Genomic DNA, 15748 nt, shown 5'->3' with positions numbered 1-15748 from the left:
AGCAGTAATGTTCAAAGCCCTTTGGTACTAGGTGAAAAATAGAAAGATCCCTCTGTGAAATAGATTAGGTGTACAACATACAGATGCAAATAAACACAGTTGTATAATGTTTGATAAACTCTAACACTCCACCTACTGGAAAATTGGAAGTCTGGAAGAAATTAGGTATAAACCAACAGCTCATACCATATACCACATGGAGCATGATTTAGATATAGTCACATCATAAACAAGTTAGAAAAGCAAGAAAGATCTTACCTTTTTCAGTATGGCCTGGGGAAGTGTTCAAGACCAAACAAAGGATAGAAAGGATCTTGGATAAAAAGAACAGTTTTGATTACTTAATACTGAAAAGATTTTGCACAAACAAAACCAACACAGGTAAAGTTAGAAGTGAGATGGTTATCTGGGAAAAATGTTTGCAGCAAATTTCTCCAATAAAGATTTCATATCCAAGGCATAGAAGGAATTGATTCAGATAGGAACAAGAACTATTTCCCAGTAGGTAAATGGTCCAAGGATAAGAACGGGGTATTTTCAAAGGCAGAGAGCCAGGCTATCAACAAACAAGAAAAAAGGCTCTAAATCACTAATAATTAGATACATGCAAGTTAAAAACAACTCTAAAATTCCACCTCATGCCTCTCAGTTGGCAAAGATGAAAAAAAATTAAGTAGTTGAGGGGGCAGTCAACACTGCATCATACTCTAAGGGCTGTGGAGTTGGAAATATACAAAAGAAATAGAAAGTATAGCTCATGTTCTTGAGAAATTTAGTCAAGTTGTCATTAAGTTGATGAGACTGATATAACCTAATTTATACCTGCCCATATATATTTTTTTCTGTTCAGGTGTCCTTCACACATCTGTCGTCCTACTCACAGAAATGTGTGAAAGAAGCCCAGACATGCTAGCACATTTCCGAAAGGTAGGTTCAAATCAGTATGTCTCTATCCAAACCCCCTTTTTTTCTGCGCAGTACATGAATTTCCTGATCTTCAGACTTGTTGCTGAAGGGAAGAAAGTTTAGGAGCTGAATTTTAGTGGAGGTGTTAGCCAGCCCTTATTTTGCAGTTGGATCAGAAACCAGGATATATAGACTTGAAAACTGATAATGTTTATCCTTTGCCTTTTTCATGTTAAAAGGGAGGTTTTTTTAAAAGCCTGACTTTTGGCAGACAGTAATCTCTGTTCTATGTCTATTTCTTTTTTTTTTTTTTTGGTACTGTTGAAGTAAATAGTAATCAGGTAATTTGTGGCCGTTGGTTTCTTTTTTCATAAATTTTTGCACCCCAAATCTCAAACTGAAGTCTTTTCTCCAACTTTTTCTGTGCCTCTTTTTTTCTTTTCCATTGCCTCCTCACTGTTTGTTCTAGGCAAGTGACTCCTCACGTAGGGCTGTAGTTATTTTTCTTCCTCCCTTTCTAATGGAATAGTAGGTTTAAAACATTTCTGCCGGCTATGGTTCAGTTCAATTGAAATTAGGCTGTAAGGGATACTGAGAGAGAGTGGAAAAGAAGCCTTTTTGTCTATTTAATATTTGATAAGAGTATTGGCACCTGCGTACATTGGAGCTGGTGGGGTTTTGACAGTCTCTTTTTGGCTGTATTTTTTTCTTCTAGGTGTGTATGTCTTGATTAAATTATTGTAAAATAGTATGAGACCGTATTTGTCCCTAATGCTTGCTTTATGTGTTTTGTTCCTGTTTTCTGTTTGGAATCCTGCTGTATGTTAGAATGAAAAGGTAAGAATTAACCCTCTTTTAGATGGTGCATGCTGGCATTAGGTTCTTAGAAGCTTTTGTGTATCCATTCACAAATGCGGCCATGATTAATTGTAACACACTAATGCTGCAGCTCTGCTTGTGATTCATTACAAGAATGATTTTAGTCTTATTATCTTTTTGGGCTAACTCCTTGTAGTCTTGTTTTTTTTGGTTTTGTCATTTACACTTCATGATCAGCCTTGGATTTCAGTTGTCGCCTGTTCTGAATTGGGAGTGTATTTCTCTGCCATTTTTTCTTCTCCTTCTGGAGAAATCTTGAGTGGTTTCCCAGTGACTTTGGTCACGTTGACCCTAGATTTCCTTGGACATAAATTTACTTGCTTTTGGAGTAGGTAAAGAAGCCAGGAGGATGGAGTCCTCTTGGAGGGGGATATGGACAGCTTCCTAGAGAAGCTCCTGGTAATTCTGAGCAATTACATTGAAACTTGTATGAGCCTTTTTCACTTCATCTGAATTTTGCTAACAGTGTTTGAGTGGGGGGGGGAGTGAGCAGTATGTTGGAGGGGGAATACGTAGGCATTAACTGATCTTCTTGGCTGCTGCCTTTCCCACTGTCGTCCTATTTTGTTTGTCCTGTCATTTGGTTTTAGTGACTTGCTTTGTGTTTAAATAAAGCAGGTTCCAAGAGCTTGAATGCTTAGTACTTAGTCACCTGTGATGTGCTGGCCTTTTGATAGTAATTGAGACCATCTTTGCTTTGTAGAAGCTTAAGGGGAAAAGACTTCTCTGAGTTGAGCCAGAGTTACTTCATTGCCTTGGAATGTGTACAGGAGGAAAAACAGGCCATTTTGGAACATACAAGAAGTTTTCTGTGCAGTGTGAATGCTTTTTCATTTTAAAGAAGCTGTTTGAAATTCTTGCGCTTTATGGCCAATGTAAATCTGCTCTCAGCAAGCAGGCAGATTCAATACGGATTCTATTTTGAATTTGCAGCTTATCCTTGAAGTTAAAAGGATAGGCTTAAATTAGTTTTAACCTTTAAACTGTAAATTAGATCATGAGTCATTCCTGAATATTGTCCACATCACTGGACTTCATATTTAAGAGTAAATATTTGAATTGCATGCCTTCCGAACAGCTTGACTTCCCATATAAATCCTACTTCTCTTTTCATCTCTTTTGGAGTGGAAAAAGAAGCAGAATCTATATGATGAAGAAAAAGGATTGGAATTAAATAAGAGTTCTCATTGTCTGAGTCACTTAAAAAAACTTGGTTGCAATTCATTTCAGTTTGGCTGGGCCATGTCATAAATTATAAATCACTTTGGCTCTTAGAGTTGCTTATTTGGTCCTCCATATATTGTAGCAAAACTGAATTTTTCATTAAGAGATTTAAAAAATGCTTGAAAACCATGTGGTATGACACCTATTTAGATAGAGGATCTTGGCTAAATTTCAAGTGATTTTGGTAAACTGTAATATTTGCCTAGTGTAGAAATGGCTTTAATTTCCTTAAATTAATTGCCTCATTGGCCTTAATATAAGCCATGTCCCATCTTCCCCTCCCCTCCAAAATATCTGGCTTGTATAAAATCCAGATGTGACCTATTATTGCATTATTTTTAGGGTATTTATTTTTTGTTATTCTGAACTTGATAAATACCAACAAACATGAACATTTCCATATATAAGGAATGGAAAAGAGATTGTATATGAAATAACAAATTTCTTATGTGTAACTTATTTATTTTAAAAGTAGATTATAAGTGCAACACATTAGTTCCAAAGCTGGTTCTGCTTGTCTCTATCTCCCTGTAAACTTCCTGCTTTTTTCTTATGTGCATTAAATAAAATGCTCCGCTGACATTTTCTTTCTTTTCTTTTTATTATTTTATGGCATTGCTATCACATATACCCTCTCACTTCCCAATTCTTATCTCCTCAAATAAAAAAAAAGCCTTCCATTATAATAAAAAACTATAGTCAAGCAAAACAGATGCGTATGTTGGCCGTGTCTGAAAATGTATATGTCATCCTACACCTCTAGTCTGTCACTTCTCTATGAAGAGGTGAGAAGCATGCTTCACTGTTGGCTCACTGGGATTGTGGTTGGTCATTGCATTGATCAGTTGTTTCAGTTGTTTTTTTATTTTTTGTTTTTTGAAACAATGTTATCATGTTTCTCAGTGTAAATGGTACCTTTCTAAAAGCCGACCATTTAATAGGGCATAATACACTCGTTAACAAATGCAGAAAAGCAGAAATATTAAACATATATTTTCCCTATGATAACACAAGAGAGAGTATCAATAAAGGGCTTTTTAAAAAAAGATCCAAATTTAAATGGAGATGAAATAAGTTAATCTTAAAGAATTGGTAGAGCAGATCATAGAAACAGCAGATCAGGTTGCATCCAAGGCCCGTTTTTAGGAGGGAATTTATTTCTTACAACACTTTGAGTAAAAGACAGAAAGAATAAATAAGTTAATTGAACGTGCCACTAAAAGAACTAGACAAAACACAAATTACAAAACCCCATATTAATAAAGTGGAAAGAATTGATAAATAAAACTAGTTTTTCTAACAAATTAATTAGCCACTAATTTGATTTTTTTTTGAGAGATGAAAACCAATTTGCCAGTGTCAAAAATAGAAAAAAATTCATAACTATTTTGTCCATTTTTGTGCCAATAAAACTGATATATGAAATATATGAATATGTATAAAATTATAAAATAAACAGATTGATAATATAAAAATAGAGAATTTAAACAATCCAAAGTCAAAAAAAATTAAGCAGTAAATGAACCCCCCCCAAACCCAAGACTACGTATATTTACAAGTAAATTCTGTCAGATATTTAAAGAATGAATTTCACTATTATAAAAAGTTTTCAAAAATAGGAAAAAAAAGGTATCCTATCAGATTCCTCTTACAATACGAATATGGCCTTAATGCCTAAATCAAGGTGAGACAAATCAAAGAAAGAAAACTATAAACTAATATCCCTAATAGATATCAGTGCAGAAATGTTCAATCAGATATTAATAAATTATATCAACATACTGAAAAAATTGTATATTATAACAATGTTGTTTTTATATCAAGCATTCAGAATTCATTAACTGTTAAGAATATTATAACTATCAGGCCATATTAATATAAAAATAAAAATCACATTTACATCACTAAATGCAGAAAAGGCTTACAATACTCATTTTCTTTAAAAACATTAAAAAGCATAAATAAGAATAAATTGTCCTGTCCTTAACATGGTAGATAATATAGAGTAGGGATTGGACTTTATGATACCAGTGATTCTTCATCGTCATCACAAACGGTTTTTGTGGTAAATAGTATTTATTTAAAATGAAGAGCCAGCATTGTATGTAATGTTTTTAAATTCTAGAGTCCTTTCAAGTATGATCAGAGGTAAAGCAGAGTTGTAAATATTATCATCCCTGTTATTTGAAACTGTTCTAGAAATACTTAGCCATGACAATAAAGCAAGAAAAAACAACTGAGAGGAATGAGCATGGGAAATAATGAGACAGAATTAGTTCTTGGTAGGTGACAGGGTGTTTTCCTTAGAGAGGTCTAGAGATTCCGCTAAAAATTACATTTTAAAACGTATATGCCAGTACATATATATTTTTTTTTCTTTAAAATAGATTTCATTTTAGAGGTGTAGCCTATATATGAACTAGTGGGATAATTCACTAACATATCAGAGCGTAGAAAACCACACAGTGAAATAAAAAAAGAAATAAGGAACTAGACCCAGCAACTTGAGGAGAAGTAGGTTTTTCAGTCTGTGTAGATTATTGAAGATGAGGCAGAAATTGGGAAGCTTTTCTTGGTTGTTTGATTCCCGTGTAGAATTCAGAGATGTAAAAATGCCTGCTATTTGGCAGTATTATTAGACAGGATTTCTTCCTGCAAAGAGCTTATAGTCTCATTGGAGATGTGTCATACATGTGCCAAGATATGGCAGCTAAGTAATAGCATAGGACATTATATCAAGTGTTTAAAATTATACAGTAGTTACAGAGTATTTTCTTATTGATGGTTCTGTGCATCTTTGAGATAAATTACTGGATTTTGAAGGATAATTTTGAGAATGCTTCTCTCTGTTGTTTTTTGTTTCCATAGAGATCTGGCCAGGTTAATTGCAGTTTTAAAAATTCCATTTTGGTGGGAATGCATACCTTGTGCTATTATGAATCTTCCTTCAGAGGATTTTTAACAATAACAAAGCTGTCAGTAATATGAGTGGGGAAATGTCATACCTGTTATCTTGATGTTTATTTGAGATAATTGCCTAGCATAGTAATCTAATACATTTATTATAAATATCATGACCTCCAGTGGCAAGCATTTGAACATAACTAGTAAGGTTTCCTTACTTGTGACCTAGTATGTGACTATGGTATTTCTAGTAGTATTGTATCTCAAATTGTTGATGCACAAGATGAAGAAAGGTGAGTTAGGTCTTTTGTTTGTTTGTTTGTTTGTTTGTTTTTAGGCAATTGGGGTTAAGTGACTTGCCTAGGGTCACACAGTGTGAGTTAGGTCTTATTAAAATGACATACCTTTGCTAAAAGTAAGCCAATGCTTGTTCATTTAATAATTACCCATATCCAATTACTCCTCACTTAATAGTATGTATTATTGTTACTGTCATTCCAGTTTGCTGAATTGGTAGAGAAATCTGCTTAGACTCACTCATGCATCCTCTCCTAAGGCAGTAAATCTACTTTTTCTAAAAGACCTTCTTTGGTGTGGTGATCATTTTTTGATGTCTTTATTTTCTGCAGCTTGTACCACAGTTAGTTCGTATTCTAAAGAACCTTATCATGTCTGGATATTCACCAGAGCATGACGTGTCTGGGATCAGTGACCCTTTCTTACAGGTGAGGATAAAAATGTTCTTCAAATGTAGACAATTAAGCAATAGCTCTTTAATATTTTATTTTTTTCCTGGCAGATTGAGCTTAGCCACTTTAAGCCTTAGTTTGCTTTTCTGTAAAATGGTGATACCTACCTCACAGGATTGTTGTAAGGACAGCACTTGGTAAACTTTAAAACACAGGCATGAAGCAAGCTTTTATCTTGTGCCATGTTTTTATTTTTATTTTTTTTTGTGCCATGTTTTTAAAGAGTGACAATTTGACTATTAACTGATTCAGATATTGAAGTATTTCTTAAATTGGTAAATGGTCACTAAGATGGCATTGCTAAGTGAATTAACTTGAATGTAGTGTTCAGCTACTACAACGAATAAAAGAGATGACTCAGTAGTTGTAATGATGGCTTTTAGTCACCATAGACAGAGGTTAGGACATTGGCTGTTTTGGTAGCAGTTATGAGCTGCTAGGAGTGTGTGCTCTCTTTATCCTAAGCTGAGGTAGAGAAATAGATGAGGTTTTCTAAATATTTACTTATTTTTTTTTTAGTGAGGCAATTGGGGTTACGTGACTTGCCCAGAGTCACACAGCTAGTGAGTGTTATGTGTCTGAGGCCGGATTTGAACTCAGGTCCTCCTGACTTCAGGGCTGGTGCTCTATCCACTGTGCCACCTAGCTGATCCGAGATGAGTTTCCATTGTGAGAAGAAGCATGCATGCCATTTGTAAAGATTATTTTTAAGCCTTCTTAAAGATGTGACACTTTGTATCTCCTTTTTTCAATGTTCTTGTTGAAATTTGCACTATGATGGAGTTCCAGGATAAACACTTTTTTGGCATAATACGTTGGCATTCTTTGTACTTACACCAGGTGCGAATCCTGCGGTTACTAAGAATTCTAGGGCGAAATGATGATGACTCAAGTGAAGCAATGAATGATATATTGGCACAGGTGAGTGGAAACCCTTCAACCTTCTTGTCCGTTTGGGAGATTGTGGTATTGATACTTAGTAGGCTTTGGGCAGTCTCAAACTGAATGCCTCCAGATACGGTAATGGGCATCGTTTCTTCAGATCATATGTTTTTCTTTTTGTCTTTTTCAGGTTGCCACCAATACGGAGACTAGTAAAAATGTAGGAAACGCTATTCTCTATGAAACGGTTTTGACTATTATGGACATCAAGTCAGAGAGTGGACTAAGAGTATGTTTTTTTTATCTTGTTTTCAGCAAGGCTTCTAGTTTAGAATGAACTACGTAGTCATTAGTGTCTTTGGAGCTGTTAATGACCAAAGTAATGCTGGAAAATTGACATAAGGTATGGGTCTTTCCATTATAGAGGATCTACATTACTGATACCTGACGTGTCATTTCCCCCATTGAAGACTTACAACTGAATTTAATATGGTATTATTGAAAATATTGGGCAAAATAAGATTTAGGGCTATACGTTGTCAGGAAAACATTTAGAGTTCTTTCTAGGAGTAGCTATGTGATAACTGAAATGTGAATCTAAATTCTATTAGCTCTTAAAAAAATATTTTTTAACAATATTACTGAAGTTTTTAGAGTGTTAGTGTTTGCAGTTGCTGTTTCTCAAACACACACACGTGTATACACGTTCTCATATGGATCTGTGATCTCATTGGTGTGTGGATACTTTTTGCAATCTATGCCCTCTTCTGTACAACTCTTCTCCACGTCCTTCAATAGACACTCCACAGGGTCCATTTCATGTGCTGAGGAATCTTCCTCTAGATTGCTTGACGTTGTGTAAATGCCATTATGGAACACATAGACTGTTCGTTGGTTATCTTCTGTTTTCCAGTTAATATCCTCTGGCATCCTTTATATCTCTTCTTATGTGTAGTTCTTTGGTAATTGTGCATCGTAGCTTGCTTATACTCATCATACCTTTTGGGTGACCCTTAACATGAATTTCTCAGACACTGTGGTATTCCATGATTTGTAGCATCACTGGAAGAATATTGTTGTTAAAAAGCTGGTCCTTTGTTTCAGATTGAAACTTGGGGTCATGTAAAGCATTATGCAGTATCCCAAGGGCAATTCAGCCCCTCGTAATTTTTAATTTTGGACCCAACTTAATGTCTGTGGATAATGTCTATACAAGATAGATACACTAATGGACCAACTTAGCAGGTTGTCTGTGCAACTGCATGTTGTTTTGGCCAGTAGTTATTCTTAATCTACTTTTATTTTTGTTCTGTGGGTAGGTAGGCTGCTCTCCTGATAACTAGATTTCACTTTGGAGGGAACAGGACTTTTTGTTTTGGGGTCCAGTGTAACAGGGTCATCTGTAAACAGAAACATCTGGAGAGCCTTACAATTTATAAGGAATCCAGTCCTTCACCCATGTGTATATGTATTTATGCATATATGTATGAAATGGAATTTAATAACATTGATTTTTATATGGTGTTCCCTTTGGACTTTTAATGCTAGCAGTAGCAGTTTAGAAATGCTAGGATCTCTAAGGGTCTCAAAGCAGTATTGTGAAATACTTCATTTTCTCCGATCTTCAAGCTGTACCTGTTTCTTTCCAGGTATTAGCCATAAATATCCTGGGTCGTTTCTTATTGAACAATGACAAAAATATTAGGTAAGTCAAATTTCTCAGGTATTGGACTCATACTTCATGATTTTGTTTTGATCCTTTTATTCTATCTTTTAAGATATCAGGAACATTTAAGTTTTACCACACATTTGTAGTACTGATTATAATAGGAAATAACCTCCAGGAAGCAGATTTAAGAAGTGATCTTGTTGATCTGTGCTTTTAAAAAGTTGGTGAGTCAATATTGCTTTTGTTTTTATTTCTTTTCCTCGTGTATTTGGCTGTAGTTTATGACCTGACACTTAAGTTCCATTTGAATCTTATTTTCTGGGATTAAGGCCTTGTAGAAAGGCTAGCTGAAATCTGTTTCACATGAACCACGATTTACCATTTAGTAGAATTTGAGAGAATTGAGTTATCACTCCTAGAGGTTTTAAAGAACTGAATCATGAATATAAACCCAAGGTAAATAAGTCATAATCAGGCTTCTGTTAGCTGTCTTTATTGCACAGTAGAATAATATCTTGATCTCAGGTGTTAATTTTGGCCAATCACTCTTTCCTAAGTTTTCTAGCAATCTGTAAAATATCCCTTATTTTGATAGCATCACTAGTCAGATCAGTGCCATGACGCGGACAGAGAAAAACCAGCCCCATCTTGGATTGTAAAGCACTTTCTCTGATTTGTTTTGTCTGTTCTTAGGTATGTAGCTCTGACATCATTGTTGAAGACGGTGCAGACAGATCATAATGCAGTACAGAGGCATAGAAGCACCATTGTGGACTGCCTGAAGGATCTCGATGTTTCAATTAAACGGTAATGAATGGAAAAACTTTTTTCATTTGTTTCTGGGCTAAATTATACAAATATACAGTGAGTATTATTATGTAGTAGGGCTTGGAGGGAGGTGGATGGGTGATGCATGGTATTTTATGTAATGCTTTGGAGGAAATTATTTCAGACATCTTGTGCATCGATGGCTTCTGATTTCTCTTAAAAAAATCTTATTAATAATGATGACTGTCTTTTACATGGCCCTTGTAAAGTTTGCAAAATATTTTCTATTATTTCATTTTAAGTCTTAAAACAGTCCTTTGAGTCAGTTTCAGAGGTAATATTATCCCCATTTTACAAATAAGGAAACTGAGGCACAGGCCAAATGGCTTGCCCAGGTTATTTAACTATTAAGTGTCAGAGATGGAATTTCAACCTAGGCTTTTCTGACTCCAAGTCCAGAACTCTATCCATTACTCCACATATAGGTCAGAACATAGGGTTCATCTCTTTTTTAAGTACAAACTGGGGAGGGGGATTACAGGGAGATTTCATTGGTTTACTAGCACATGAACAATATTGTATACAAGAGTATTAATGTTCTTATTCAGAGTTGGCCAAGTGGCCAGAGTTGATGAGAAGCAGTTGGTGGTGCAGCAGATAAAACACTGGGCCTGGAGTCAGGAAGACTTGGGTTCAGATTTCAGACTCATAGGTCAGCTAGGTGGTGCATAGATAGAGCATTGGCCTTGGAGTTGGGAGGACCTGGGTTCAAATCCAGTGTCAGACACTTAACTAGCTGTGTATCCCTAGGCAAGTCAGTTAACCTCAATTATCTCCAAAAAAACAAAACAGAACAAATTCAGCCTCATATATGTAACAACTGTGTAACCCTGGGCAAGTCATTTCACCTCTTTGCCTCAGTTTCGTCATCTGTAAAATGGGAATGATAATAGTGCTGGACTCACAGGGTTGTCAGGGGATCAAATGAAATAGTATTTGTAATGTTTGTGCCACAGTGCCTGGCACAGAACAGCTGCTATAGAAATGCTTATTCCCTTCTTCCCCTCCCTTAGGGCACAAGGCTGTGAAGCGTAAGAATAAAAAGAGATAGTGCTAGTTGTGGCCTAATATTCAGTGGATTCTACTGTGCTTTGTGTGTTGGAGGATGAAAACTTTGAGTGATCCATCGGCTGAGTGCTTTGTCACAATGCTGAGACTCAAGCTGCTGACAGCACACATTTTTTTATGATAAGACATGCACCCCAAAGTACTGGAAACAGCTGTATTTCTTAGAAAGATGCCCTGAGGAGTTAATGTTGAAAGCACTGAGTCAAAGCAAGTCATTGCAGTTATTAGCTTATCTGCTTTTTGAGGAAGAATTTAATCCTGGTCTAGTCTACAGTGAATTTTTCTCGGTAAATTTGCGCTTAGATGATTATTTGTATTTAGATGATTATATGCACTTAGAAATAAATTCTAAAGAACCTAGCTTAAGAATAATCTTTCAGATCATATGTGTTGATCAGCCAAAATTTGCCTTGGAAAGATTCTTTGTTGATTTCTTAGTACATGTTTGAAGTTCAAAAGTAAAAAAAGGTACATTCACCTTCCTTAAAGAAGTTAGTTTCAAGGAACAACTAGATGGGCAGTGGATTAGAGCACTGGCCCTGGAATCAGGAGGACCTGAGTTCAAATGTGGCCTCAGACACATAACACTCACTAGCTGTGTGACTCTGGTCAAGTCACTTAACCCCCATTGCCTCACCAAAAAAAAAAAAGTTAGTTTATAAATAGATAACCTGTTCTTTGTTATTGGCTACATATGAAAAGAGCTATGTTAAGAAATATACTTCTGTGTAAAGGCTTAGCTCTGTTTAATGGAAAACCCTCACTATTTCTCCCAAGTAAGCGAGTGAACATTTATCCTTTTCAGGTAGCACACAGAGTATGATACCATTAGATTGGCAGCCTTTTTATGTACATTTCAGGGTTGTATTATAACATTAAGAACTTCACTACCACAGAATATACTAGTGAGCTCATTCCCCTGTCTTAAATGGACGCAGAAATGGAAGCATGTGCCCATTAGGGGCTGTTTGAAGTTAATCCTGTGGTCTCAATTTTTACGAAAGAAAGAAATCAAATTTCTTCTTTTGCATTTGGGGGCTGGTATTGTTTTATGACAAAGTGTTCATTAAAATGAAATTTGAGAATGAATCCACTTGTTGGAACTTGGGATTTATAACCAATAAAAATGAAATGAAGCCCATAATAATCTCTCAGCATTTGTGTTTTGTTTTTTTCCCTCTAAGGCGTGCAATGGAATTAAGTTTTGCTCTGGTAAATGGAAATAATATCCGTGGTATGATGAAGGAATTACTATATTTTTTGGATTCCTGTGAGCCAGAATTTAAGGCAGACTGTGCATCTGGAATCTTCCTTGCTGCAGAAAAGTAAGGCTCCATTTTGATAGTGCCAATTTAGGTAAAAGACAGCTGCAATAGCTTGCCCTTTTCCTGATTTTGATAGGACCTTATGTAAATTTAGTCTCTATTCTCCAGCTTTCTACTTTGTGAGATATTGGGCCTTATTTTCCAGACCGATATCATGTGATTCCTCCTCACTTATTTTATGTTCTGGGTAAAATAGGTTTCTTGCTGTTTGTCATCTGCAGATGATGTTTTATCTTTCACCTCAACTTCTTGGAGTTCTGAGTTCCTTTCAAGGTTCTGTTCAAGAGCTACCTCCTGCAGGAGAGGTTTCTTTTTCCCTCCTAGTTGTTAGTACACTCCTGATTCTCCAAATTACTTTGTATACACTTTGTTTATGCCAATAGAAAGTAATCTGCTTGTGAAGAGGGGCTGCATCGTTTTTTGTCTTTGTATCTTAGTGTCTAGCACATAGTAGGTGCTTAATATTGAATTGGAGGATTTAACACTTTTTAAGTATTTTGAGGGAGGAGCCTTTTTACTGTGCTATAAAAGCCACCATGTATGATTTTTGTTTTATTTAAATTTCTTGGCCCATGAAGAACAGAAAGGTTAACAGGCCTAAGTTGTTTCTTGCCTTCAAAATTCAGGGAATAGTATGTTAGGATTTGTAAAGAAAGTAATATTTTTTCTCTTCCTTTCCATTCTCTGTTTAGTGAATGAGTTTCTAGTCTTAGTACCATCTAGGTATAGACATAGTCCCTTGTCTTCTGTTGTCTTGTTTTCTTTTTTTAACTCACGGCCAGATACCAACATTTTTCCTTGAGAAGTTGCAGAGAAGGGAGTTCCATTTTTAACTGACTGGCTTCCACTGCAGTATTGTGTGAGCTGGCCAAATTCAGATATACGTCTTCCTCAGCTTTTGAGGCAAGGCTAGCTGCCAGATCTGGAAATTAAATGACTCGGGATATTTCCAAGGAAGAAATCCTTAGATGACTGAAACTGTGCTGTGACTTGGCAACATAGAAGTATTCACCCTGTGCCATTGTTTTCTCAGGTATGCACCGTCCAAACGATGGCATATAGACACAATTATGCGTGTTCTAACAACGGTAAGCAGCAGCTCTAAAAATTTATGTAAATTAGATTTTTGTGCTTTAAGTTTAGAATGAATTTTTTTAGTGGCCTTTTGCTTTGTGGTATTTTGCAGAGATTCTGGAATGTTTGTTTAGTTCATTTTCTTTCTTTCTTTTTTTTTTTTTGCTAGGCAGTGGGGTTAAGTGACTTTTTTTTTTAAACTCACGGCCAGTAAGTGTTATGTGTTTGAGGTCAGATTTGAACTCAGGTCCTCCTGACTCCAGAGCTGGTGCTCTATCCACTGTACCACCTAGCTGCCCCAGTTTAGCTCATTTTCAAGAAGAAAGATTCAGTCCATGTCTGTTAAATGATTTGTCAAAAAGTTGACTGAATAAGTATGTGGATACTATTAAATACAAGCTTATGACTTCTACTGAGAGACCTCTATAAATGAAATTTGTTAGTAGAAGGTTAGTCTCAGTTCACCTAAGGGCTCCAATAAATATTAAATTATGTAAGAGTCCCGCTCAGTCAAAATGTCATTTTATTGCTTTATAATATTATAGCTCTTATAATTTTCTGACTCTCACAACGATGTTAATCATAGCTAGACTGTAGTATTGTGATTTGGCCCTCAAAAGAATGAATGTTTTCACATTTTTAGAATTCACTCCCATGTTTTTAGTTGTATATAGAAAAGACATATCTTAAAATCTTAATTTCTTATTTTGGAATTCCTTCTGAGAAAGGAGGAGTACTTTTTTTCTTTTTGATAAAAAGGGAGAGGCTTAGACTTGAAGTAGGACTTTGGGAGTAGTGGGCAATAGGAATGTAGAGTTTATATATAAAGCAAAACATTGTGTTGGTCTGAATTGTAAGAGAAAGAGAACCAAAAGGGCCTCCTTCATCCTACAGCCATATTACTCCTGAGCTTATTTGTCTAGGGTAAAATGCCTGGGTTTTCTTTTAGGCAGGGAGTTATGTCCGTGATGATGCTGTCCCCAACTTGATTCAGCTGATAACCAATAGTGTAGAGATGCATGCCTACACTGTTCAGCGCCTCTACAAAGCCATTCTTGGTGATTATTCCCAAGTAAGTGTCTCCTTTGCCTTTTTGCATTAACTGGATTTTACTATTAAGGGAATCTTTTTATTTTAGTATACCTTCTCTTTTAGAGGTACCTTTCATGTCTGAGTGCTTTTGTTTGTTTTTTTTATCAATATGCTTAGTTAACAAACTGATAATTTTACATTAAATCTTATATTGAGGAATTGAATACTCTCACAAACTCACCTTCTTTTTGACAGCAACCTTTGGTGCAAGTAGCTGCCTGGTGTATAGGTGAATATGGAGACCTGCTTGTGTCTGGTCAGTGTGAAGAGGAAGAGCCCATTCAGGTACTGCTAGTCCTACAGAAAGGCTAAAAGTCTTTGATGGTATGTGGCTGAGAGGAGAGTCATGATGCCCTCCCTGGATTCTAGTTTGGGGATGAGTTGTCAACTCGATTCTTTGGGGGCTTTTATTTGTTATGGGTCCTTTGTGGTGCTGCTACATAGCAGGCACTTAGAATTTTTAAGAATTGGATTTAGTAAGCCCTGTTTTTAGTCTGCCAGACTTGGTGTCTTTTTTTGTTTGTTTGTTGTGGCAAGGCAGTCGGGGTTAAGTGACTTGCCCAGGGTCACACAGCTAATAAGTGTCAAATGTCTGAGGCTGGGTTTGAACTCAGGTCCTCCTGACTCCACTGCCCCCAGATTTGGTGTCTTTTTGCATGCTGAGCGATTGGCCAGAGAGAAGCTCTACCTGCACAAAAACTAACTCTGTATTCAAATGCAGTTTGTCCTTCGCCTCATCATTGAGAGGTCTGTCTAAAGGGAGATGTTGGGGAATGTGCCCTTCTGTGACCTCCTGCATCTAGAATTTCCCCTACCCGTTGGTAGACAGCTTTTTCTGCAATTTATTTGGTCTTATGGTCAGCAGAAGATGGTTACAGAAGTGTTTGCCATGTGAGGCACTTTTCATAACTCATGATCTGGATTCTGGTCTTCTCTAACTAGTCTGCGTTTTGTCCAGGTTACAGAGGATGAAGTGCTTGATATCTTGGAAAGTGTTCTCATCTCTAACATGTCTACATCTGTTACCCGGGGTTATGCTCTCACTGCCATCATGAAGCTCTCAACTCGATTCAGCTGTACCGTTAAGTGAGTGTTCAGGGAAGAGAAGGCTCCTGATTAATGGAGCCAACACCAAACACAAATTGGGG

The 15748-nt window shown here is 36.3% G+C and overlaps 1 protein-coding gene and 1 non-coding gene across 4 annotated transcripts in view; both read left to right on the top strand.

Moving 5' to 3' along the window:
* The window catches only part of AP1G1 (adaptor related protein complex 1 subunit gamma 1), a 67133-nt gene that overhangs the window by 35945 nt on the left and 15440 nt on the right, over positions 1-15748 (top strand). For all 3 annotated transcript variants that reach the window (XM_020963548.2, XM_078149367.1, XM_078149366.1), the window contains 11 exons: positions 851-927; positions 6543-6638; positions 7503-7583; positions 7735-7833; positions 9194-9249; positions 9907-10020; positions 12294-12434; positions 13468-13522; positions 14458-14580; positions 14796-14885; positions 15559-15686. In XM_020963548.2, coding sequence (XP_020819207.2) covers positions 851-927; positions 6543-6638; positions 7503-7583; positions 7735-7833; positions 9194-9249; positions 9907-10020; positions 12294-12434; positions 13468-13522; positions 14458-14580; positions 14796-14885; positions 15559-15686 — 1060 coding nt within the window. The remainder of the gene's footprint in view (positions 1-850; positions 928-6542; positions 6639-7502; positions 7584-7734; positions 7834-9193; positions 9250-9906; positions 10021-12293; positions 12435-13467; positions 13523-14457; positions 14581-14795; positions 14886-15558; positions 15687-15748) is intronic.
* On the top strand, positions 11134-11219 carry LOC144456069 (small nucleolar RNA SNORD71). The gene has a single exon (XR_013484975.1). It is a non-coding gene; the product is annotated as a small nucleolar RNA SNORD71 (small nucleolar RNA).

The sequence above is a fragment of the Phascolarctos cinereus genome, unplaced genomic scaffold, assembly GCF_003287225.1.
Source record: "Phascolarctos cinereus isolate Bilbo 61053 unplaced genomic scaffold, phaCin_HiC Scaffold_2;HRSCAF=192, whole genome shotgun sequence".
Classification (NCBI taxonomy): Eukaryota; Metazoa; Chordata; class Mammalia; order Diprotodontia; family Phascolarctidae; genus Phascolarctos; species Phascolarctos cinereus.
This window is presented reverse-complemented; position numbering and strand designations above follow the sequence as displayed.